We start from the raw sequence: 25,890 nt of genomic DNA, 5'->3' as shown, positions 1-25,890 counted from the left end.
CGCCTGCATGTCACCTTCCCGGCCGGCGAGGTCGGTGCCTGCCGGCCTGAGCGGTCAGTGAGGCCCGCCGGGTGTGGTGTGTGTCACGTGCACGGGCAGTGTGCTGTACGTCTTAGCTCCTGCCAGCGTGTCGATGCGTATCGAGTCTGTTTCAGTGAACAAATTCGTGTTCACTTCTCGGGGTTTCCTTTTCTGCACGGCGTTTGTGGCTGGTCTCACGAAGTCAGGGAAAGCGATGGCTGTGGATCACGGACTCGGGAGGCAGCTGGAGGGAGCCAGCTCCCTCTCTCCTGAGCTCCGTGGCCTTGGGCAGGGCGCTCCGCTTCTCTGATCCTCATTCTCTGCGTGGGGAAAGGGGTCCCTGCCTCGTGGAGGTACCGTAAGGGAGAAGCTGGGTTACGGGTGTCAGGTGAGATCAGTTATTTATTTACTCGTTTTTTTTATTTTTGGGATCAGTATTTAAAGGTATAGAACGATCTTGTTTTGTGGTGTCATTTTGCTAAATATAAAACTGTCTACAGTTAGCAACTCAATAAATTCCAGAGCCCATGTTGCCCGTTTTCACCTAAAAATGTTGTAACTGCCTTTCTCTTTATTCCTGTTGTAGGTGCTGGGGATCAGAATTTATTTACTTCTATTTATCCAACGCTTTCCCAGCAGCTTCCGAGGGAACCGATGGAATGGAGAAGGTGTGGCCTGTTTGTTTTTTTTGACTTTATCTCCCTCTTCACTTTTTAGACATTTCTATGAGCAAGTGAGGTAGTCAAAGTTAAAGCCTAAGTTCTAAAGTGTATTGGAACGAAACTGAACATGTCACAAAATCTCTTGGCCTCACTCTTTAAGGAGTGTGTTGGCTTTGTTACCGAGACATAGGGTGGTAGAAACAAGACTGATCTTTTGAGTTCAGGGCCCTCTTTTATAGAATGACGTGCGTGCTTCTTCCCGGTGGCTCAGAGTGTCTTAAAGACACAGGCATTTTGGAAACGAGACCTGCACCCTGACCCCGCACGGAAACAGAAGGTGTCGCCTTCACCTGTGCTCTCAGCAGGACCGCTCTCCTCCCTGAGCTCCTGTGCTCTTCTCTGAAGGATGAGCACGTGTACGGAAAATGTTACATAAAAATTGGGGGGAAACCAGATCAGCCGTGCCGTTTTCCCTTTCCTGTGTATTGTTCATCTCATGACTTGGTCGGAGAAATGGTTGACGTTTGAATTATCTCATTGGGAAACTTCTTTCTGCTGAGATGAGATATATTATTTCTGGAAGATGCTTGGATTTTGACTTGCTAGTTCAGGTAATCTGCTTTTAACCGGTTGTCACTCACACTCACGTAGTCCCGGTTGTCACTGTCACTGCATTCTTTCTTACTGACCAGAGTGTTTTCCCTGACACCATGCAGATGAACGTGGCTTTCTGGGTGTCACTCACCAGGGCTCTCTACGGGCTCTGGGCTCGTGTCTGTGTCCGACTGTAGCATTAGAAGGAAACGTGTTACTAAATTTAAAGTAAAGGGCAGATAGAAAATGGGAGAATTGTTCACCATCTGAGGAGGCCCAGCGCCGTCCATGAGAGAAATGATTCGGCGGAGGAGGAATTCGTATCTGGAGAAGATTTCTCATGCACGTTATTTCAACATCCAGAAAGATAAAAGAGGTGTGTCCGCGAAGCAAGAAAAGGGGTTACGAGGAGACAAGGAGAAACTGTGTAGATTCTGCGTGTGCTCATCTCTTCGTGTTCCCGAGCTTCCCTGAGCCGGAGGAAAGGGCTGAGGAGGCGGGAGGGCGCAGGCACGGAGCCGGGCGGGGGGGACGCAGCGGAGACTCCACACCTTCCCGGGGAAGGAAGAGAGACGGAGGCCTCGGGAGAGAAGGCCGAGCCTGTGTGTCTGCAGAGGCGGCTCCCAGGGAAGCAGGTGACCGGGCCCAGGACGGCAGCGGGCGAAGGCAAGGGCGCGCTGGAAGGGGGCGGGCGGGGCGCGGGCAGGGAGCGGTCGCCCACCTCTGCGGGACAGAGGACGCCCGCCTCTGCTGACGGGGCACCGCGGAGCGGGGAGAAGTGCCATTCTGGCAGCGGCCGGTCGGGATCTGAACAGGTGCAGCCACGTCGTGGCGGAGCTCAGGCCCCACCCCTGCTCCCCAGGCAGGAGAGTGGAGAATTCCTTGGGACGGGCCGATGGCCCCAGGAAAAGTCCTAGTGTGCTCCCACGTGCTCCCACGGTGCCTTCCCGATTGGAGCAGGAGGCCTTCTGAGGGCCGTGAGCCGGGGAAAGGGACTGCCGGGCTAGCTGAGGCTTGACTGTGTGGGTGGCACTCGGCTTTGCGGCTCTGCCGGAGAGCTTGGGAAGGATTAGAAATGGTGACCGTGGGCGGGGGAAATGAAGAATGCCGCAAGACCAGGGGCACGTCACTGAGCTGCCGTAGCCCGAGCGTGTCGCTCAAGCGTGAGCAGTGGCGCACACTTAACGCTAGGGGAAGCACGCGGCAGGGGTGGCAGTCGCCCGCGAGAGGGCCGTCGGGAGGGTGCGGGGCGCGCAAGAGGACGGACGGGCGGGCAGGCGGAGCCTGGCCTGCACCCGTCACGGACGGTCGGACATCCTGTCTCAGAGCGTTCGAGGAGATACAGTGGGTTGAATTGTGGCCCCCAAAAGGCAGGTCCATCTGGAAGCTGTGAGTGTGACTTTATTTGGAAGAAGGATCTTTACTCATCTGGAGTAGCGTGGGCCCTACATCCAGTGACAGGCGTCCTGAGAAGACACAGGCACACAGGAGAAGTCCGCTGGGGGTGGAGGCAGCCGTCGGCGCGGTGGTCTGCCAGCTGAAGACCGCCACCGTTTGCTGGAAGGGAGGAGAGACCAGAACGCAGTCTCCCCCGGAGCTTCCAGAGGAAGCCAGCACTGCCAGCACCTTGGTTTCAAACTTCTGGCCTCCTGAGATGCGAGCGAGTTAATGTTGTGTTAAGCGGCTGGGTTTGTGCTAATGTGTGAGAGCAGCTCTAGGGAGCGAGCACAGCCGGGAGGCGGAGGAGGCTGGGCCAGGCAGCCGCTTGTCAGTGTGAGAGAGGGAAAGGCTTTTGGACACTATTTGACATGTTAAAGTAGGTACGTGTGGCTCTGATGAAAATTTACAGGTAATTGAGTAGATCTTGGATCTAAACTTGAAGACGGAACTTTACTGGATGCAGCGAACAGGTGTGTGGTGGAGAGCCACCGGTGAGCCGGAGGACGGGGCTCTGTCGCCCTGCAGCTGGGGCTCAGTGCCGAGAGCACAGGTGCGGGGCCCAAGGACACGCCAAGATACGGGGACAGCCACAGGTGTCGGAGCAGAGGCTAGAGAACCCGGGGCGGGCACCACGTTCCCCGAGGCGGATGAGAAGCTTGCTGGAGCCCGCTGAAAGTCCAGTGGGGTGAAAGCCGACCAGAGCAAACCAAAAGCCGTGCCGGGCAAACAGACGGACGAGGACGCCAGTCTCTAACGACACTGCAAATGCAGCGGGGCAGACCGCGCCTCTCAAAGTACTCACGGAAGACGCCTTTCAACCTCGAGTCTGTGTTAGTCAGACTCCGGTGCGGAACGGAAGACCGAGTCAGCGCCCCTGCCTGTGGGCCCGGCTGCCGTGGGACTGAGAAGGTTTGTCCCTCGAAGGGCTGGGAGCCAGCTGGGGCCAGGATCTGTCACTTCTGGCTGCACTAGGCCACACGTGTCTACTCCCGAGTGCCATTCAAATGTTGTGTTCGTTGCTTGCCATGACGTGGAGCCGGTTGGGAAAGAAAGGAAAACGATAGAAACGTTTTCAGACACGTGTGATCAGAAACCTTACCACCCTGAAGGAATAAAAGGACACGTCGCAACAGGAAGGAGAACGAACCCGGAATTCGTAGGATGAAAGGCACAGCTGCCGGCAAATGAGTCAGAAAAACATTTTCTGTTTCTCTGAAGTTAAGGTGTCAGCCCTTTTAAAAATTAAAAAATCTAAAACTTTAGAAGTGGGGAAGAAGCAGAGGGAAGAAAGTACTCGATGTATTCAGGGAGAAGAGAGACATTTACTCTAGTCTTTGAAGAAAAAAACGTATGCATATTAAAAAATGAAAATGTAACAAACAGGAGGACAGAAATAGATGGTTAAGCTTTCGAACCAGCAGAGAAAAAGGGTGGAAAAAGAAAATTTGATTGGTTTCCCAAAGGACAGGAAGGAAGAGTGAGCCCGCAGGTAGAAAATACACAAGGTCAGGCATCCGCGTGATCATGTTAAATGTGGTTAGTTTCAGTTTATTACACGTAGACTCTTTATCGAACAAAACGTACAAAACCCAGCTGTAGGATTTCTAGGGGTGGAGAATCCAAGCGTGGAGGGAAGATACCTGTAGCATGGTGGCCTTTTCACAAGCGCAGTGATCTGGCACCCATGCCCTGATAGCCTTTCTTTGGGTGTCTGCAGCCTTCTGGGGCCTCTCTGTCCCTCCTCCCTGGGGGGTGGGGGGCAGCTCTCTGCCACCAGTCGTCCTCTGCTTTGGATAATACAGGTGATCACGCAAGTATGTGTGTGGCTTAAAGCTTTCATATCTTCCAACTGCGCTTTTGGGAATCTCTTTTTTTTTACAGTAACTTCTTTTTATAGTGAAACTCTTAAGTAAAAGCCATTTTTCTCGTAAGTCCGTGTCGCAAAGAAGCCTGTGTGTGCCACTGAGTAAAAGGACAGACGTTATGGAGAGGGAGCTTTGATACGTAATTTTGAGCCTTGTTGCGATAATTTATGGAATCTTTTTGGGCAGAATATTATCGCTGTAATTCAGGACTGATAGCATATGTGTACTTCCAAACTCATGGATGTGGTTACAGTTACTGTCGGATTTTTCCCTTTTCTTTCTGCTGAACATCCTTCATTTTCCTCAGTGACGTTTTAAAAATTGTTTGTAGGTCCTATGGCCGTGCTCCAAAGATGATTCACCTGGAATCCAACTTCGTTCAATTCAAAGAGGAGCTGCTACCCAAAGATGGAAACAAAGCTCTGCTCACTTTCCCCTTTCTTCATATTTATTGGACGGAATGCTGTGTAAGTATTTCTGTAGGGAGAGAATTACGAGAAAATGCCTTGGAGTAGGATTCAGAATTCACGGGTCTAGCTTTTGTTCAGGCGGCTCTAATTAATCAAGTTGACTTTTCAACGTACTCTATTTTGGTGTGCTCTCTTCTCCGTTCCTCAGCCGAACGTCTGGCTTTGTCCTTCCGTGTTTCTGCTCTGGTCCAGTGCGTCACCCTCTTGGTCATCACCAAGTACGGTCTTCTTGTGTTTGGAGATCTTGTGAGCCCCCCGCGCCCTCGTGGCCTCTAGGTATCGTCAATATTGACTCCGAGCTTCCTTTTCCGAACTCCCCATGTTCACTCCCATGTGGTTCCTCGACTTTGTAATCCTTGTTGCTCTCCCCTGCTGGTTTGTAGGCTTTCTGAGGGCAGGGGACGGCCCTGCTTCCCCGCCGCCGTGGTGCCCGTACAGCGGGCGCTCCGTGACTACCCGAGTGACGCTCGACGTCACAGCCCTTACGTGTACCTTGCAGTCGTGTGTGTATGAGCCCAGAAGGAAGCTCGCCACTCTTGACAGAACTCTTGTGCCCTGAACTGAGAGGAGACCCTGTGGGTCATTTCTTCCTGTCTGTTTCGGCTCTAATAAAACAAGCATTTCATGATACGTGGCACACGCAGGTCGTTCCACGTTGTGACGGTTTCACCTGAACGTCAGCACGCAGAGGTGGCATTTTGTAATTATAATAAGGAAGGACTAGAAGCTTATGCCTGGACCCTTTTGCCTTTGCTGATTTTGCTTTGTAGCCTTTCCCAGTGGAGACAGTCGTGCAGGGTGGGCTTATACCTCCGGCGGTGAGCATGACGTCCCGTGGGAGATGTCCACCGGGGAGCTTGTCAGAGAGCAGCGCCCAGGGCTCTTTTCGGGGTCTGGGCACGTGGGCACCCTCTGCCTGCCTCGTACCAAAACTCTAGACTCCCAGAGGGCAAGCAGGTGTTCAGCACAGGCCGTATTTGTCCATAGAGCCCGGGTCCCGTGAGGCCCTCCTGTCACGTGGCGGTGGGAGCCATCCCACGATCCGTGTTCCCAGGCCTCAAACAAGGGCCCACCCTGTGAGCAGGCCCACGGACGGCCGTGCCGGGCCCGCGGTGCTAACTGCCTCTTCTCTCCACGCCCGCTCGGTGGCAACGTTAGATTTGATCTTGTGGTCAACGTTTCTCCATGCTGTAGTTAGTGTTTTCCCCTGCCACTAGTAAGCTATGTCTGGGGGGCCACGGAGACCACCGGATTATCCTGCCCCTCGTCCAGCTCTCCCGCTTAGGTTGAGCACCCAACAATAATTCTTCTGAACCGGTCTTCCTTGGGGCCGCAAACACGCTCTGCCGAACGGATCAGCCGGTGCTCCACTCTAGGAAAGAGACTGCGTGGGCCTCTGTCTCATAAGGTGTTGTCATCAGGTATCCTTGCTTATCTCGCTGCTCAGGTTGTCCCAGATTTGGCCTGGGAGGGTCACTGTAGGCTGGCCCCTGTGTCCTTTTCAGGGACGTGTCTTGAACTTTCTAGCACAGCACGGTATCCCGGGCTCTCCTGCCTTCGCTGTCCTTGTCCTGGAATCAGCCATTTCTTTGCAGAGTGAGCCCTGAGGCCTCTGGCAGTGAGGGTGTGTCGGTGCCTGTGGCCCTCGGGTGGGCAGAGCTAGGAAAGCGTGTGTCTGAGGGACCGTGGGCTGACACCCCTGCCTCCGATTTGAGCCTCACCCGCGGGGCTCTTTGTTGCCGAGTCCCATGCCGTGTTTGCATCTCCCGTGGCTCTGGACAGCATCACCGCGGTTGGCACGTGCAGAAACAGTTTCAGCATCGCTGTACCTGCGCGACAGCTAGAAACACAGCTGCCGAGGCGTCCGAGACTATTCGCGGGCGGCTAACGGGTTCACGGCCTGTCTTCCTGCCTGGCCGGCAGACCAGGTGCCCGGATGTCTGACCCCGAGCGAGGGGCGTCTTTCTGCTTGTGTAAGTCCACTTTTGTGTCTTTGGAAGTGCTTTGTACTTTTCTTCATTATAGATTTTAATTGTTTCTTGTCAAATTTCTAAGATTTTCCTTTTTTTTGCTAATGTAAGTGGGGTTTTCTCCCTCATTGTGTCTTCTAGTTGGTTAGTTTTGTGTATATGAGGCTGTTGATTTTTTTCAACAAGGTTGATGTTAACCTTGATTTCTCTTATTGTTTGAGTTAGTTTTGTTGCTGATTCTCTAGGGCCCAAAGTCTGGGGCTTTTCCACGTATCCTATCATGTCGTCTTCTCTTTCTCGGTTCTTATGCCTCTGGTTCGTTTTGTCTGTCTGGACCCGTTGTTAAGGAGTAGTGGAGGTCGTGGGCATCGTCGCCTAGTTCCTGACCTCAGTGGGCTGCCTGCGGTCTGTGCCCAGTAAGGAGGGAGCGGCCCCACGACTCACGTAAACTTCCATGAGCACGTGAAGGGGCTTCCATCCACTCCTGTTTTCCCAAGGATCTTTATTAGGAATACATCTTGAATTTTGGTAAAGGCTTTTTCAGACTCAATGGAGACAGTCATATGGGTTTTTTCCTCTTAAATTTACGGATGTGTTGAATTATATTCATGGATTTCCTATTCTTGAGCCATACTTGCATTCCTGGTATAAATAACACTTGGTCAAAGTATTGTTTTCTTAGTGTGGTATTAGTGTCTGTTGATTTAGGGTTTTTTGCGTCTGTGGTCACAAGTGATTGGTCTATAACTTCTTTGGTGCTATCTTTATCAGGTTTAGGTGGCAATACTATACTTGCTTTGTAATTTGGAAGTTTTCATTTATTGTCTATTTGTGAGACAATTTATGTGGCTCTGGGACTGTCTAGTCTCTAAGGTTTGGTGGAGTTCTCCCTTGACATCTTCTGGACCTGGCGCTTTCCTGTGGGATCTTTCTTTGGTCGCTTTCTCTATGCCTTTTGTGGAAACGGGTCTGTTTCAGTCACTTGTCAATTTTGGTAAACTACCTTTTCCTTAGAAATTCTGCATTTCAATTAAGTTACAAAATTTAATTTCATTGGGGTGTACAAAGTGGTCTTTTTTGGCTTTAAAATATGCTCTGTGGCGGGGTGCCTGGGTGGCTCAGTTGGTTGAGCGTCCGACTTGGGCTCAGGTCACGATCTCACGGTTTGTGGGTTTGAGTCCCGCGTCGGGCTCGCTGCTGTCAGTCTGTCAGTGCAGAGCCTGCCTCGCACCCTCTGTTCCCTTCTCTCTGCCCCTTTCCCACTTGCACTTTACCAAAAATAAATAAATACTAAAAAAAAAAAAAAAAAAAGAAAAGAAAAAGAAGAAAATACGTTCTGTGGCAATAGTTATTTCCCCATTGTTATTTGTTTGTATATTTGTACTTTCTCCCTTTCTTCCTTGATTAAATTAGCTATTAGTTTGTAGTTTGATGATTCTTTCTCCCCAGAGAAGCAGGGTTTTATTTTTTGATACACTATTCATCTGTTTGCTACTTTATTAATTTCTGCTTTCATTTTTATTATTTCCTTCCTTTTGCTTTCTTATGGTTTACTTTGTTCTTTTTCTAGGTTTTGGTTTTCTTTTTTGGGGAGCTAGTTGGGAATACATTTATTTTCATTTTAAATATGAACAATACAGGTCTTTAAAGATAGGAATTTCAATCCCAGTATTCAGTAACTTTTCAGAAATTCTCTGTTTTGTTTGTGTTGCCTCTCTTACCTAATAGTTTAACATGAAGTTTTCTTATTTCCAGAAAGAAATTCTTTAAAATGTTTACTTTAAAACTTCTAATTTTATTGCATTGTGATTAGGGTGTTGTTTATAATATTTCTGCTTTGTGAAACTTATTTTTTCTCTGTGACCTCATAGTTTTTGTGGGTATTGCTGTGTGTGTTTGAGAATGTATTTTCACTTTTTTAATTTTTTAAATTTTTTATGTTTATTTTGAGAGAGCGGGAGAGAGAGAAAGAGGGGGGCAAAGAGGGGGAGAGAGAGGTGGAGAGAGAGAATCCCAAGCAGGCTCCACACTGTCAGCACAGAGCCCCATGAGGGGCTTGAACTCACGAACCGTGAGATCCTGACGGAGTCGAAATCAGAGGCTTGACTGACTGAGCCCCCTCAGGCACCCCTCTCTGCTTTTTCGGTTGTAACGTTAAATGTAGATCCGTAAGAGCTGCCTTATTGATTTGTTGTTTGTGTCTTTTATATTTCAACGTTTTGTCCACTCACCCTGTCTCAGCGGACAGCGGTAGGTCAAAGTCTTCTATTGTTGGTATGTGTCTGTGGCACCTGCGGTTTCTGTTTTGCGTCGACGGGTCGCGTATCACTTAGTGCATAGGTTCGTGGCTATTACGGTTTTTATGGAGTGAAACCTGTCATTTTAAAAAATGGTTTCTGAGTAGAGCATATCATGTTTAGGAAGGCCTTGTCTGTCTGAAGATGATAAGTCGTTCTCTCCTATGTTTTCTTGTAAGAAATTTATTTATTTATTATTATTATTTTTTAATGTTTTTATTTTTGAGACAGAGAGAGACAGAGCACGAGCAGGGGAGGGGCAGAGAGAGAGGGAGACACAGAATTCAAAGCAGCTTCAGGCTCCGGGCTGTCAGCACAGAGCCCGACGCGGGGCTCGAACTCACAGACCGTGAGATCGTGGCCCAAGCTGAAGCCGGACGCTCAACCGACTGAGCCACCCAGGCGCCCCATCTTGTAATAATTTTATAATTTGTGTTTTATACTTGGATCTGCATAGCTTCAAGGTATTTTTGTGAGTGGCAGGAGCTGTGGGGGTGTAGGGTCTAATTTTATAGTCTTAAGTGGGTAGCAGATTGGTCTACCGTCATTTTTTAATGGTCTGTCTCTTTTCCAGTTACTGAAAATGTCACCTTTGTTTGAAACCAGCATCACGTGTGCACGATATTCTGGACACTTCAGTTCTGTTAACTCCTGTCTATTCTGTGCCAAGACCAGACTTGTAATAATTATATTTTTATATGTATTGATATGGGTTCTTTTAAAAGAGATGCCCTTGCTAGTGTACAAAATTGATCTTCCAAAAGTGACTGTATCCACATACTCTACTCCATCGTGCCCCATGCTCTTCTCCACATGGCAGTGACTTTCTTCCATCGAGAGGAAGAATGGTCGTGTTTCCTCTAGTTGAATCTGAATGGGCATCTGACTGGCAGGAGGGACACTGTGACTTTTTTTTAAATATATATTTTAAAAAATTTTTATTTTGAGAGAGAGATAGCAAGCGGGGGAGGGGCAGAGAGACAGACAGACAGAGAGACAGAACCCCAAGCGGCTTCTGTGCTGCCAGCGCACAGCCCGATGCGGGGCTCAAACTCAGGAACTGTGAGATCATGATCTGAGCCAAAGTCGAGAATCGGATGCTTAATTGATTGAGTCACCCAGATACCCCGACACTGACACAGGAGAGGGGCAGAGAACGAGGGAGAGAGAATCCCAAGCAGGCTCTGCCAGATACAGGGCTCAAACCCACGAAACCGCGAGATCATGACCTGAGCTGAAACCAAGAGTTGGACGCTCAACTGACTGAGCTCCCCAGGTGCTCCCCCAGCCACCATTCCATGAGGAAGTCAGGTGTCCCCGCGGGAAGGCCACCTGGGGGTGTGCAGCGTCAGTCCCGGCACTCCCGGCAATGATCGCCTTCTTGTTGCCTCGTCCGCAGCCTGCAGGCGCCACAGCGGGGGCAGAGGAGCTGGGTGCCCGTGCTGTGTAGACTGTAGATGTGTGAGCGGAGAGAGGGGACGGGTCGCCTTGTAGCAGTTTGTCACAAAGCCACGCGGAACAGGAGGAGGGGTCGAAAAGAGAAAAGGAAAGAGCAGAGGAGTTTGGTTAGGATCGCCTTGAGTAAGTTCGGGTTGATTTGGGAAGAATTTTAGTAATCGCAGAGCTTCCCATCTGGGAATGTGGTTTTATTCTCCATCGTCTCTGCCCTTTTTTTATGCCCTCAGTCATGTGTTCTAATGTTTTCCCTAAGTCTTGCATTTTTATTGCTAAAGTTTTCGTAGACATTATGAATGAGGGGTTTTTTTTCCCTCTTAAAATTACATTTCCTAGTAGGGAGCCCGTGTTTTGCATTAGTTTTATTATCTGTTAAGGAAAGTTTTCTGGAGCAAGTTGACCATAATTGGAATTTTAGAGTGAAGAGAGAAACTCCCGTGTTGTTGTAGCAGTCACTTTCCGGTTCGTGGTGCAGACCCTGGGCACCCCCTCCTTCCTGCCACTGTGCGCCTGCACCTGCCTGCTGGTCCCTGCTGTCCCTGCCGTCCTCCAGGCTGGCTGTTACTGGTTTTGCCTTATACCCTCACATTGTAGAGATTAGTCTCTCTTGGCCCGCGGTTACCACTTCTGGCGCCTGCCCCCCTTTCTGGCACACAGGGGAGAGTCCTTCCAGTTTCTGCAGATCTGAGCAAGTCTTGATTTTGCAGAATATTTTACTGGATGTACAATTCTGCTCTGACAGCCCGCTGTGTTTTGATTTACATTGTGACCCATGAGGAGTCTTTGCCACTTTCACATAAACTTTTCTTTTTTTTTCTCCCTTCTGCAGTTTAAGATTTTTTTTTTCTCTTCACGGGTGTTAAACCTTGTGTGATATGCCCTGGTGTGCTTTTCTTCATGTTTCTTGTGCGTGGATTTTTTTTAGGTTTTGTGGGTCTGTAATTCTAATTTAAATTTGGAACATTTCTGGTCGTTATTTCAGTCACTTGTTCTGTTCCTGCCTCTCCTCTCCTCTGGGGACCCCAGTCACTCACATATTAGCCCCTGGAAGCCCTGCTGCTCAGGGACACTGTGCTGATGGCTTTGCAGCCTTTCTCTTTGTCTCATTTGGATGGTTCCTGCTTCTGTGTGTTCAAGTTAACTAATTGTTTGGTGTGTGGTATCTAATCTGCTCGTAACCCCCCACTCAGGGTATTTTGCAGTTCAGACGCCGTGATTTTCATCTCTGAAGATCCTCGGGGGTCTTTGCCTTTTTTAACAATTATCTTCCATGTTAAGCGGAGGCTTAACATCAGTTTTTTCTTTGCTTTCTTGAACACACCGGATATGGCCGCAGTAAGGATTCTCATGGTTTTGTCTGCTAATTCTCTTATGTGTGTCATTGCCACATCCATTCTGTTGGTTGATGTTTCTACTTGCTGTGGATCGTATATTCTTACTTCTTTGCCTGCTTGGCAATTTTTTAGGGGATTCCAGACATCGTGAGTCTTTTATTTTTGGAATTCTAGACATTTTCTTCAGCTTTGTGTAATTAAGTTACTTCAGGTCCTTTTAGCTATTGCTTTCATGATTTGGGGGTCTGAAACAGAGGTCAGCCTAATACTAATTCCTCCTTCCTTCCTCAGTTGTCCTCCCAATGCCCTGTGGTTTCGGAGGTTTCCAGCGTAGTCTGTGGGAGTAGGCCCTGATCCCAGGCCCTGTGGGTGTTGGGTCCCGTCTGGATGGGTCTCTCCTGGCTTTGGGTAGTTTGTACACTCCTCTGCTGGTCAGCCCCCTCCGAGCGCTCACTCCAGGGGCCCCCTGACCTCTGACCTGTGACATCTCGGCCTTTGCGTCCGGGGCCCTGTGTTCTGTCTGCGCCGCGGGGGGCGCCCGGGAGCTCCAAGCACTCGGCTGGCCACCTGCACGGCTCGCCCCCCGTGTCTCCCTCTCTGTTTTGGTTGTTCCCGGTGGTTGGGTCGGTCTGCCCCCTGCCACTTCACCGTGTTTGGAGGCAGCTGTCCTGCTTATCGGTTGAGGTCCGTCTGCACCCGTTGGCTTCGAATTGGGGAGTGTAACCTCTTACTGTTAGTGTCACTTTGAGTGCTCACATTGTCCCAGATTTGGCTTCTGTGACCTTTTGACATGTCCCTGTTCTCGGAGCTCTCCCTAACACAAGACGTGCCAAGGTCAGCTCGTCCTTTCCCTGCCTGAGCCCCGGGGTCAGCCGCTTCTCCAGGGAGCGCTGGTTCCTTCTGGTGGGAAATGGTATTTAGAGACCAAGCCCTGGACTAGACGTGCCCTTTGCTCTGGAGCACGTACGTGTGCACAGGCGTGTCCCCCCCCACACACGTGTACACACACACGTTCCGATTGCAGTCCCGGTGCCTTTCCTTTCCACGTTTGCGACTTCCTTCTCCGAGCAGCCAGGCGCTCCTCGTCCTGCGTATGTCTGCTTACTCGAATAATCGCTGTCACTGAGCATTCTCTCACTGCTGTCCTGCTCCTCTCCCCCCACAGGTGCCCTCTCCCTGCCCTGGGGCTGACGCTCCCCACAGGACCACTTCCCTCCTCACCTCAGCTGACCCACAACACCCAGATAAGGTCACCCCAACAGGGAGGCCCTCTTTGCCGTCCGGGCCCCTGACACCTCAGCCAGCCCCCAAGCCTTCATCGCCTCTCTTGGGGTGTCACATCTTGCACTCTGATACCCTTCTTGCCCTGCATGGCTCTGGTTCCCCGGGTGGGGGCCACCCTGCACCCTCCCTGCCAGTGGCTTCTTCCTGTATTGGCTTTGCTTTCTGGAGACACCCTTCACCTCATTGGCTCAGCCTGGGCTCTTCTGAACGGTCACCGGGTCTTTTTGGTAATGTGCGGGGTTTGCTCACTGTTGGAAGCCACGGCCCAGATTATCCACTGCTCACCTCCCCCGGAACTTCGGGGGACTCCGCCCTGCCTGTTGCTCTGCGAGGTCTCTGTCCCAAGCACAGTGTCCCGAGAGGGGATGCTGGTGCCCCCTCAGGGGGTGTGGCAGCCCCTCCCCGGTTTGTAGACCTGGGAGCCGGGGCTGGGCTGGGCAGAGGGTGCCTGGTCCCAGCCCTGTGGCGGCGGCCTATTTCAAAGCGGTCGGGGTGTCTGTGGCCTTTGGTTTCACTCTGCAGGCGTGATGCGCTTAGGCCCCTGGCCTGGCAGAGCACCAGCAGCGTGGAGTGGGAGCATCCAGTCCGGGAGCTGCCCTTCTGTGGAGGCTGTGGCGTAGGAGCGCCTTCCAGGGCACGTGGAGTCTCAGAAAACCGGTCTTTGCGGGCTGGCTTTCCTGTTAATTTTTCAGCAAAAGCTCTTTCCAGATTGTATTTGTATGTGATGTAAACTGAGGATACGGAGGTCTTAAAAATCAGACTAAAAATTACAAGTACTGACTTCTGGAACTTTTCACTTACTGATTAAACCAAAGGAGGGGCTGGGTGCAGAATTTGAGGTTTCTCGTTCATGGATTGTTCCCTTTAGCATGTTCAAGAGAGACTAAAAAGTCCAGACAAAGTATGGACAGGATAACAAAGAATCTTTCTATTAAAAAGGGGGAAAATCTATGTATGTATAAATAGTAGCTAAAAATGACAGTTTGTCCGATTTGGAAGTGAAGCATGTTGGTTTTAGATTTTTCACTCTGAATTTGCCAAGTGGATTTATGGAGCATAAGGGCAATTATAGACCATTGCTGACAGCAAGTAAACTTTTGGTGTGTCCTCCTGTCTGTGGAGGGGCTGAGGCGGGCCCCTGGGCTTTCTGTGCAGGCCGGCGTGTGCATCTCTGAGTCCGGCAGTGTTGACTTTTTAGGAGCGGGACGGCTCCCCTGTTGGTCCTCGTGAATTGGAATGGCTTTCAGGAAGCCCTAGGTTGTCCTTTTCCCCTGGGTTTGCAGCTGAGGCTGCCTCGCCCCCATGTGGCCTGCAAGTGGCATTGGCTTTCGAGGGGTTCTGGGCGCCGGCAGAGGGCTGAGGGGCTGCGGAGGAGGCGCCCGGAGGCGGCCCGGGCATCCTGCTTCCTGCAGGTGCGCGGCTTCCGGCCTGCAGGTCCCGAGCCGGGTGGTGGAGGGGGGCGCTTAGCCCCATTGACACGGCACTTGCCAGGATGGGACTAATCACGTAGTTGGTGGGCACGGGGCCTTTGGCATAGCAGACCTGAGTTGTTGTTTTTTATTATTATTTTTTTAATGTTTGTTTATTTTTGAGACGGAGCATGAGCAGGGGAGGGGCAGAGAGAGAGGGAGGCACAGAAGCTGAAGCAGGCTCCAGGCCCCGAGCTGTCAGCACAGAGCCCGACGCGGGGCTCGAACTCACGGACCGTGAGATCATGACCTGAGCCGAAGTCGGACGCTTAACTGACTGAGCCACCCAGGCGCCCCAGACCTGAGTTTTAAAGTCCCAACTTACCCAGTGGACTGTGTTGCCTTGGGCAGCTTACTAGGCTCTCTCTCGGTCTCCTCTGTGACATTGGAACCATCTTCCCTCGGCGTCCCTGGGCCTGCCCAGAGCACCCAGAGGCGCCAGGCTCTGCGTGGAGGGCCCCATCGCGAAGCTGTAAAGCGCGGTGGCCGATGTATTCTCTGTTAGTACACACGTGTTGCTGTTAAATTAAAGGGCGTTGATTAACTTTCCTTCACGGTGACTTATTTATTTTTAGGATACTGAAGTGTATAAAGCTACGGTAAAAGACGACCTTACCAAGTGGCAGAATGTTCTGAAAGCTCATAGCTCTGTGGACTGGCTCATAGTGGTAGTTGAAAATGATGCCAAGAAAAAAAAACAAAACCAACATCCTTCCCCGAACTTCTATTGTGGACAAAATAAGAAATGATTTTTGTAATAAACAGAGTGACAGGTAAGTGGATCTTTCATTTTACCTCATTGGCAGAGCCCCGGACGATAGAGATGGCCGGTTTCTGCGTGGGGAGACTCCCTCAGCGAGTGCGCGGGGTGCCTGACACGTCAGCACGTGGGGTGCTGCACACCGGGTCCCCGCTCATGGAGCTCCTGGTCTGCTGGGTGAAACACGGGCCGCCGTAACCCCCGGCATGCTGCCCGGTGACCGCGGCGGGAGAGACCGCACAGCGGCTTCCCTTTGAGGATCCGTAGCGCGTGTCGGTATGGCCAGGGCTTGGGGACACCTTGTGTCCTCGTGTACGGGAGGGTCCCTTAAGCCTGTGGTGCGTGTGTTTACCTTCACACCTGTTCGGAGTTCCTAAGAACCAAAATTCTGAAATGCCGACTGTATCTTTAGAATCTTCGAAAGCGAACCACGAAACCGCGGCGGCTGCTGTGTCGCGTGGACTCCCTTTCCCCGTGCTCGGCTCTGTCTGGCCCAGTTCTGGCTGCTGGGGGTCACTTCCCTCTCGGCGGTGCCGCGGCCCCCGCCGGGCAGGCTGGCGGACTTCCCGGTGCCTGCTCGACGGTGTGGTCTCACGGACGGGCGGGCGTTGCTTTGCGCCCGCGTCGCCACACCTGTGGTCGCCCCGGTGGCAGGTGCTCAGGGTGGAGCAGGGGGCCGGGCGGAAACCGACCGACACTGCCACGCGCTCTTAGAATTCCGTGACCGCGTCCAGTGTCAGGGCCCCCGGTGGATCGACGGTCCTTCAGGGGAAGGAGCCTCTGTGGGCGTCCTTTTTATGTTCCACGCAGTTGTGGGCGCTGAGTGATGTTCAGACTTGTTTTGCTTATAGTTTGAGATAAACGTTAGATTGTCGAGCTCCCGGTTTCTCTTAGAGAAATTTTGGGCCATCTGGACTTGGGGGATTTTTTCCTACGGTCTGTTATTCCTGAGTTAGTTGTCCCAAAGGAATCGGCTTAGCATGTCAGCGAGACCCCAGAACTGAGGATCCTTCCCCTGTGTGGTTCGGCTGTGCCGGCTCACTTGCTCTGGAAAGGGGAGCCCGCTGCCGGGAGGCTGGCAGGGAGCCCAGCTCTGGGCCCCGTGGGGGGGGGGGGGGGGAGGGACGGGAAGGGGGGGGTGGGGCAGCAGAGCCGAGGGGCTCACCGACGGCCAGGCCACACGGCCTTCCGGTCATGTTTCTTTGGGATTTTATTAAGAACATAAATTGGTAGCAATGGGGCAGATTGGTCTAAGCCTGTGAGATGTTCGAATTCTATAATTTTTTCAAAGTGCCTATTGGCTCCTTTTAAGGCTATGGTGTAATTTTATCTAATTGCTTAAAGGACGTTCCTGCTGAGCCCACTGAAACCTAACTTGTCTTTAGTGACTAATTCTTTGTACATAAAATTCAACTTCCTGAGATTTTCAGCATTTCTCAGTATATAAACATGCCTTCTAACGTTTTGATTTTCATTAATTTGCAAGCTACCTTCAACAAATCTGTTCTTTATTATTTTTTCAGTGAAGAGCTGGGTCCATACCTTCGAATTTGGAAATATCTGTATTGACAGTTGTTTTATTAGCCTGTTTGACTTCTGGCCTTTGGAAACATTGGCCCACCTGGCCCTGCGGTGGCTTTCTGTTTTCTTTAACTTTAATCTTGTACATAATTTCTGATTATAAACACTGCACGTTCATTGTAGGATTATTAGAAGAAGGTAATGAGCAAAACGAAAGTTGATCTTAACTCTTGGTGTTTGGTATGTGTTTTTCAACTTTTCCTCTCTACGCACGTTAGACACGGGTAGTCTGTGCGTGTGTGTGTGTGCACGTGATACACCACGCATTACATTTTGTGTTTGCTTTTTCCGCCTGATGCGTTGTAAAAATGTTCCCGTGAACAGTAAATGTATTTCTCCACCATTATCGTCAGTGAGCACGTAACACTCCATAGGAGAGATGGTACTGGAAGGTGTTCACCCAGCCCTCTACCGGACAGACGCGTTACTGCCTGTTATAAACAGCACCGTAACCATCTTTTGAGCTCGGGTGTTGTGTACGTCCTTAGTTATCTCCTTAGGATAAATCCCTAAAATGAAAATTGCTTGGCCAAACGATCTGTGCATTTTTCAGGCTTTTGGTAAGTATTTCCGGCGTTTGGTAAAGGGTCAGAGGGCTGCCCCGTTAGCTGTGTTCGCAGCAGCCCCGGTGGCTGGTGGAGGCCCGGGCCTCCGGCTCCCTGCCGCCCTGGGCACCGGCCGCCAGCACACGCCGAGAAGCCCTTCTCCACGCTGGGGCCCGTCGGTCTGGTGAGCTGTTCTGGGCTGTCTCTCTTGAGTTAACCGCCTGGGCTTAACGCGAACTTCTGAAGCACAGTTCCTTTTTGTTAGAAAAAGAAAATCTAGAAACTGTGCAAGTTGAAGGCACAATAAGAGAGAGAACGTAATGAACGTTTTGTCTGGTTGGTCAGCACCGGCTCACGGAAGACGAGGACCATCCGGGCGGTCGGCGTTTGCCGGCAGTTTCCTTCCCCATCCACCCTGTGGCTTTAGGGGACAGTCCTGTGTCCGGTCAGGGGTACGTGTCGATGATGACCCAGGCTGGAGGATGCCTTGAGGATACATGGCCGAACCGATAGACTCTCGCAGCTCACGCAGGGCATAAAACACGTCAGTCCTTCGGGGCTGTAGGAATGAGCTGGCGGGACGCCTTGTCTTTCGTGGTAACAGGCCCGTGGGGTGGAGTGACTGGAATGACCAGCTACTGATTCTTAAATTTTCTTCCTTGTACTGATGGCTCACCTGATGGATCATCTAGGCCGTGGGCTTCACGTTTTGGTCCGCTGGTTTGTGATGCCAGAGATTCAGCCCTTCCTCCAAAGGCTGTGATGGCACACGGAGACTTAGAATCGGTCCGTTTTGCTACTTGCTAGGAAATAAGGCAACACATTCACCACGGAGAAATATTGAAGCTCACAGCATCACTATTTTAAAATCATTTCTGAGTTCATGTTTATTCATCTTCTTTCTAAATTTTTATCATAAAAGATAAAGAAGTCTATGTTTTCCAACCTGTTAGATGAACATACTGCCTTTTCCAAATCCATTGGAAACTTGTAATTCCGTGCCACGGATAGTCTTTTTAAAACAAAAAAGTTTTTTTAATGTTTGTTTCTGATAGAGGCAGAGCACGAGTGGGGGAGGAGCAGAGAGCGAGGGAGACAGAATCTGAAGCAGCCTCCAGGCTCCGAGCTGTCAGCACAGAGCCCGACACAGGTCTCAGCCACAAACCGTGAGATCACGATCTGAACCGAAGTTGGATGCTTAACCGACTGAGTCCCCCCACTGGGTGCCCCCAGATAGTCTTTTTGTAGGGAAATTGTATCATAGCTACATGTTAAGCCATATTCTTTTTTTTTTTTTTTTTTTTTTTAATTTTTTTTTTTTTAATTTTTTTTTTAAAAAAAATTTTTTTTTCAACGTTTTTTATTTATTTTTGGGACAGAGAGAGACAGAGCATGAACGGGGGAGGGGCAGAGAGAGAGGGAGACACAGAATCGGAAACAGGCTCCAGGCTCCGAGCCATCAGCCCAGAGCCTGACGCGGGGCTCGAACTCACGGGACCGCGAGATCGTGACCTGGCTGAAGTCGGACGCTTAACCGACTGCGCCACCCAGGCGCCCCTTAAGCCATATTCTTTAAGCTTTTATTTACTGATTACTTCTAAACCCTGCTCTTGAGGAGCTCGCGGCCTAGGGCCCAGGGGGAGAGACAGAGCTATGGAGAGGGAGCGTATACTGCGCGACACTCACCGCCTGGGTAGTGGGGTCACAGGGCAGCGGGGGAGAGGTTCCAGGAGGACGTGCGTCGGCCGAGCCGGATTCGGAAGGGTGAACGGGAATGTGCTGGATGAAGAGGGAGTAGAGCTCGAGACGTTGGGTGGGCTTGGCTAGGAATAGTGAGAAGGGCTGGGCAGCCGGACCGGGTCAGGCCGCAACGACCCTCGTGTGCCGTGTCAGTAACTCTGAGTGCTGTCCTGTCAGTTACGGGGGACCAGCGACGTTTGTGAAGTGGGCAGTGCGAGTGAGGCTTGGGAGCTGATTGTGTGGGGATCACCTTCCCTTCCAGGGGGCCCTGGAGGCCGGATCTGAGACGACTCATCATACGCCCCCCGCCCGCTGCCGTGGTTCTGCAGCACTCGCTGCTCCTGTGGTGTTAAACCAGTTCGCGATGAAACCTTCTTCTAACCTGGTTTCTCAGCATCTGCCTGGTGGTTGCCAGCGGTTCACGAAGGAAGGAAGCAGGGGCGGAAGCAGTTGGGCTGCGTGCTGTGCCCGGAGAGTGTTTTCCAGACCGTCCGTTCGTGTCTCTGCAGGTGTGTCGTGCTCTCCGACCCCTTGAAGGACTCTTCTCGAACTCAGGAATCCTGGAATGCCTTCCTGACCAAACTCAGGACCTCACTTCTTATGTCTTTTACCAAAAACTTGGGCAAGTTTGAGGACGACATGAGGACGTTGAGGGAGAAGAGGACGGAGCCAGGCTGGAGCTTCTGTGACTATTTCATGGTCCAGGTATGGGACTAAGTGTAGAACTAGACGCTTCCGTCTTCTCTTCCTTTGTAAGTAAGGCAGGCTTTTTGTGGTCGCTCGTATCGGCATAGTTTTTAAAACCAAGAGACGATGTAGTAGCTAACAGATGTTTCCGTCTCTGGGCTCATGAAGCAGATCAGAGGTGGTCTCCTGGGTAGTTGTGCCGTCAGCTCTCCTGCTCAGCATCTAGCCGTTTTCTAGAGGGCCTTGTCCCTCAGAGTGATTTTGGTTTTGTTAGTATCTCGGGCCTTCTGGGGAATCCACCGTGGAAGTGTCTCAGGCAGAGGGGCCCTCGCCGTGGTGTTGATCCTGAGGACAAAGATGTCTACTGCCTGCATGGCACTGATTACATTAGGGCTCCCCAGGGACATTTATTTCCTCTGTAGCTTTGATTTATTATTATTATTTTTTTTAACGTTTATTTATTTTTGACAGAGCATGAGCGGGAGAGGGGCAGGGAGAGAGGGAGACACAGAATCCAAAGCAGGCTCCAGGCTCTGAGCTGTGAGCACAGAGCCCGATGTGGGGCTCGAACTCATAAACCGTGAGACCATGGCCTGAGCCGAAGTCGGACGGTCAACCGACTGAGCCACCCAGGCGCCCCTGTAGTTTTGACTTATAATCTGGGGTTCTGATAAAGGCTAGTTTCCAGTGAACCTTTCTAACACTGCAAAGAGTGACAGGAACGTGGCCCTTAGGTTTCCTTATTCTTGCTCACCGTGTTGAGACAAAAAAGATTTTCATATTTAAATTGCACTTGTGTGTTAATTACTGAAGAAATAATGCATTTTGAACAAATAAAAGACCAATTCTGATTAGAAATGTTGATGTTTATCTCTGACTCTATTGCTTATGTCTTAGTGGTATTTGGGTGATCGGGCGCGCATGAGGGAATCACGTGTGTTCATGTTCACGGGATGAGTGACCTGTTACCGACCTTTCCGATGGCCTTGTCGCTTCGCCTTTCAAGTGTATCTACACTTGATTTCTAAGAGTTATAAACCCGGAGGGGGAGAATCTAGGTGGACCCAGTGGTGTCGGATTGGACTCTGAGATACCATTGTGAACCCACGGTGGGATGGATGGATGGATGGATGGACGGACGGACAGGTGGATGGATAGATCAGGAATATAGATCCGCGTGTGTGAGGATCGTACATACGCTTGTATTTCCTCGCCCCGTCCTCTGACAGGGCCTGGAGAAAAGACGACTTCCCGGTAGCGGCAAACCCACTTAGTGCCAATAAGGTCTCAGATTCTAAATTCCGTTCTGAAAACGTGCCGGGGCTTCTGGGAGAAGTGGTTGATTCTCGGGCCGGTGTAGTCCTGCGGGGGCCTCGTGCTGTCAGCTTGGAGCCCGACTTGGGACTCGGACCCACGGCCATGAGATCATGACCTCAGCTGAAAACGAGAGTCGGCGGCTCCACGGACTGACCCCCTGGGCGCGCCCTGCCTGAGCGTCACTCTTGGTGCCGCAGGCTTTTCTCCGTTGTAATCTTTACTGGCTACACGTTGTTTCAAAAAGTCGACTGACACGTTTGCTTCTTTAAAAACTTTTGTTTGGATCACCAGGAGGAACTGGCCTTTGTGTTTGAGATGCTGCAGCAGTTCGAAGATGCCCTCGTACAGTATGATGAACTGGACGCCCTGTTTTCTCAGTACGTCGTCAACTTTGGTGCTGGGGGTGAGTAGTGAACTTGTGGAAGCAGACCCGGGTCTCAGCATAGTTTTCCTCACTTGTAAGTAGCCTGCAGGCTGCCATTATTTAGCCATGATTTGTTCCCCCAATAATTAAATCACCGTTGGTTGCTTTATGCAAATTACATAGGGTGTATTGTTGTGGTTCTAACAGGAAGTGAGATGAGAATTGAGAATTGGTCGTTTTCATTGTTAGAAGAGTCTTGAATAAAAGCATTTGAGAAGAAGGTATTTTTGTTAGGTATAGAGAGTCATCTCTACAACTTACAGCTGCCTAGGTATGCTTCCGATGCTGTGCCTCCGTGCTAGCCTAAGAGTGGGCCTCCTGTACCGTGTTGACAAGTTGTCTTTGTGATATTTGGGTGCTCGTTGCAGCGTTTTAAACGACACCACCGTAATGAGCGTTCACCGCTCTTTTAACATTTTAAAGTCTTGAATTATTTTGGAAGTACAAAACTAGCACAGCGAGACCGTGTACAGAGAAAAACGTTGATCGTTCTCACTGTTTTTTGGTTGATAACTTGCTTTGCTGGAAATGGCATCATATCACGTGGACGTTTGTCCGTAGCTTGTCGTGCTTGGTGACAGCCCTCTGCGGGCATCGTCCCAAGTTAGCACATGAGGTTTTGAGCTGTTACTGTCACCAGCTGCATCATGCCGTGCAGTGTTTATCTGACCGTCCCTCGGTGTGGGACATCTGGGTTGTCCCCAGTCCCGCCGCCACAAACAGTGTGGTGCCAGACATCTTTGTCGGGTGTCCTGAGAGAACCCTGATACGGTGTGTGACGAAAGGAGTGATTCCAGGGAACCGCGGTGTCTGCTAGAAAACCTGTAGGACGATGAGGTACCGGGACAGCCCGCTGAAGCCCCGGGCACTGGCTTTCTTCTAGAAACGATGAACGCCACCCATTGGTTCTCTCTCAAACCCAAGTTTGGGAGGTTCAGGTTTGGATCTCTTACTTTGCTGAAACACAAATGTAAGCATAGACAGAGCAAAATATTTACTAATTAAATTTAAAAATTTTGAGAAGAGGTAAAATTACATTTTATGTATCCATATCGTACGTGTTTAAATATCTTACGTATCTCTTTCAGCATATTTCACATAATTTCTTTGCCCTCTTAGTTTTAAAGTAAATCTGGGACCAATTAAAATCCGAAAGTAAGCCTGGACCAAGTTGTGCAGCTCAATGATAAGACTGTTCATTTTTGTTCATTGATTTAGTGGATGCTTTTTGAGAGCTGTGTATGTACCAGGTGCTGTTCTGAACGTAATAGGGAACAAAACAAAAGCCCTTCCTTCATGGGGTTGACGAAGGGGAAGCATAAATAACTTACGGTGGGAAAATAAATAGCTTGAAGTCAGACAGTGTGATAATGAGAATAAATAACTTGACGTCAGGCAGTGTAATGAGCGCGGGCCGCAGGAGGGGTTGTGGGTGAAGGGGCAGAGTGTGACGCTAGGCGCTGGGTGATCTCGGACAGTGTGGTCCTGGAGGCCGTCTGAGGAGGCGGCACCGGCACAGAGGCCCGAGTGGAATGTGAGAGGCAGCCAGGCGAACGCTAGGCAGGGGGCCGGCCGAGGGGCCTGCTGGTGGAGGCTCCCGGGGGGGTGGGGGGGGCACCTCCCTGAGTGTGCACTTGGACAGCTCTCTATAAATCCCGGTCAGTGAAGGATGCTGTTGTAAGTTGGCACTCGAGATGTTTACTAACGTCAGCGTGCCAATACGGAGTCATACCCAGTGGGAACATAGCCTGAAGAAATGGCTCTCTTTTGGAGTGAGTGAATAGATTCAATTTTTGCCATATGGATCGAATGACTAGTTATCATGGGCTCTTATGCTTACTTTAAGACCGTGTTTGAGTCTGGCGCTGTCCGTTAGAATTGGGGAGCCTCGTTGCAAAGTTTTGACAGGCAAGAATTTTTACCTTCTGCCCCCCACTACTACTCCTTCTTTGTGCCTCCTGTCCTTCCTCTAGGAGCGTGATTTAGGTAGCTGACGCGGTTGAGTTAGAGACAGGCGTGAGGCCTAAGGACGGGTGAAAATGGGTGAGGGAGACCCAACAGACAGCACGGTCACGTGAACCGGCTGCTCTCGGCGCCCGGGCAGAGGGGAGCCGGCACAGCGTGCCCCAGCCCAGGCCTCGAGCCTTCTCCCGGAGCTGGCCGAGCGTGGAGCCTGGGCCTCCCTGACCCCGAGCCCGGCGGTCTCCCGTTGCCTCCCGACCTGCTCGTGACCCCCTGGGCGCGGGACGCCGGTGTGCCTCGTGGCCCGGGCGCGCTGCCTTGCGCCTGTCCTCAGTTGCCGCGTACCGGGCGGGCCGCGGGCCGTCACTACCCGGTCCGCACGTCTCTAGACCGGCTCCGTGCCAACGCTGAGGGGGCGGACCGGTGGTGAGGGGGCGACCGGTTGTTTAGCTGCCCGTGGGTACCCGGGGTCCCGCAGCCCCGAGCGAGAACCTCGGCGAGGTGAAGTAACGTGCCGTCAGCACCTTTCATGATGTGTGTCTGTTTAGATGGTGCCAACTGGCTGACTTTTTTCTGCCAGCCGGTGAAGAGCTGGAACGGACTGATCCTCCGAAAGCCCATAGACATGGAGAAGCGGGAGTTGATACAGAGGCAGGAAGCCACCCTGTTGGACCTGCGCAGTTACCTGTTCTCTCGCCAGTGCACCCTGCTCCTCTTCCTGCAGAGGCCGTGGGAGGTGGCCCAGCGCGCCCTGGAGCTGCTGCACGGCTGCGTGCAGGAGCTGAAGCTCCTGGAGGTGAGTCCCCCGTGCCCCGTTTCCCCGCTGCTCCGTTGTTCAGACGCGGAACTCCGAGCCCCGACACCAGGCGTCGGACCGTCGGTGCCTGACGGAAGAGTTCTCTCTGTTTCTGAACGTTCTTAATTTGTAGCGTACCGTTTGGTCCCCTTTACGTGGATTAACCGCTCAAAAGTGTCATTTCCGCTCTCAACGCGGTGGAGTTCGTGTGGCCCGAAGCAAGGTGTTTCTTCATACAAGCTTTTCAGGTGCCTTTGGCTTATTCTGGGGGTCAGGGCTGGGGGGCGGAGGGGGCGGGCTGGTCTTCCCTGAGAAGGAGAGCTCACCTGGCGGGCACGCAGCGTTAGGTTTTGTAGGTGGACCTTCGTCTTACTGCAGAACCGTCTTTTTCTCTTGCACGTGAACACACGGGTGGCACCGTGAGGGACGCACACCGGCCGTGCCACGTGCGTTAGCAGCACGGAGTCCTGGCCGGGTACGTCGTGAGCGCGTGTGCGCACGTGCGGGTGAGTGGGGGAGACCAGGCAGTGAGGCTCGACGCTGTGCGTCGCTGGTGAGGCGTTTGCCTTGAAGGATGGCCTCCCTCCGGGCCCGCTGTGCTCGCCCACGGCCCCCGGCCCCCGGCCCCCGGCCCCAGACACGTTGCAGTGAAGTAAAGGGAACTTTATCGACGGTCTCGTGGGGGTGGGGGGGGTCCTCACCTTTTTTGTTTCTTTACCCGGAAAAAGGCACACATGCACATATAGAATCTTGCACACAATTTCAGAGGATTCGTAGACACCCCCACCCACCCCACCCCACCCCACCCCACCCCACCCCATTCCCCGGTTAAGAACTAAGTGAGTGTTCGAACTGCATCTTACAAATGAGGAGAGTGGGCCTGGAAATGGTTAGACTTACCCAGTAACACAACGAGTCTCAGCATCAGACCCTCCACGCCAGACTCGCGTTCTTTCTGTCACACCCCTGCCAGCGCGTCGAGGGCCGCAGTTGTAAGAGGTCCTGGCGTATAATTGTACTGCATGAGCCGAACCACGGTGGAGTGTCTTTCATTATACGGTGACTTGGATCCTGTGTATCCTAGAATATGCCAAGTAATAGCCTTAACACTTGGTTTGAATAATCTTAATTTAAACAATCTTTTTTTTACCCAAATGAAATTATTTTAGTTGATTTCTAAAGGAGAAATGCTTAGCCTAGCTGAGCCACAAACTCAG

The 25,890-nt window shown here is 51.4% G+C and overlaps 1 protein-coding gene across 1 annotated transcript in view; it reads left to right on the top strand.

Annotated features, from left to right (window-relative positions):
• The window catches only part of TRAPPC10 (trafficking protein particle complex subunit 10), an 86,572-nt gene that overhangs the window by 18,490 nt on the left and 42,192 nt on the right, over nt 1-25,890 (top strand). Inside the window, 7 exon segments of the mRNA XM_053902986.1 lie at nt 608-689; nt 4,914-5,049; nt 15,437-15,550; nt 15,552-15,634; nt 19,997-20,192; nt 21,783-21,894; nt 24,426-24,673. Of these exon segments, the coding sequence (XP_053758961.1) occupies nt 608-689; nt 4,914-5,049; nt 15,437-15,550; nt 15,552-15,634; nt 19,997-20,192; nt 21,783-21,894; nt 24,426-24,673 (971 nt within the window).

Source organism: Panthera pardus, unplaced genomic scaffold, assembly GCF_024362965.1.
Source record: "Panthera pardus isolate Hobbes unplaced genomic scaffold, ASM2436296v1 HiC_scaffold_16, whole genome shotgun sequence".
NCBI lineage: Eukaryota > Metazoa > Chordata > Mammalia > Carnivora > Felidae > Panthera > Panthera pardus.
This window is presented reverse-complemented; position numbering and strand designations above follow the sequence as displayed.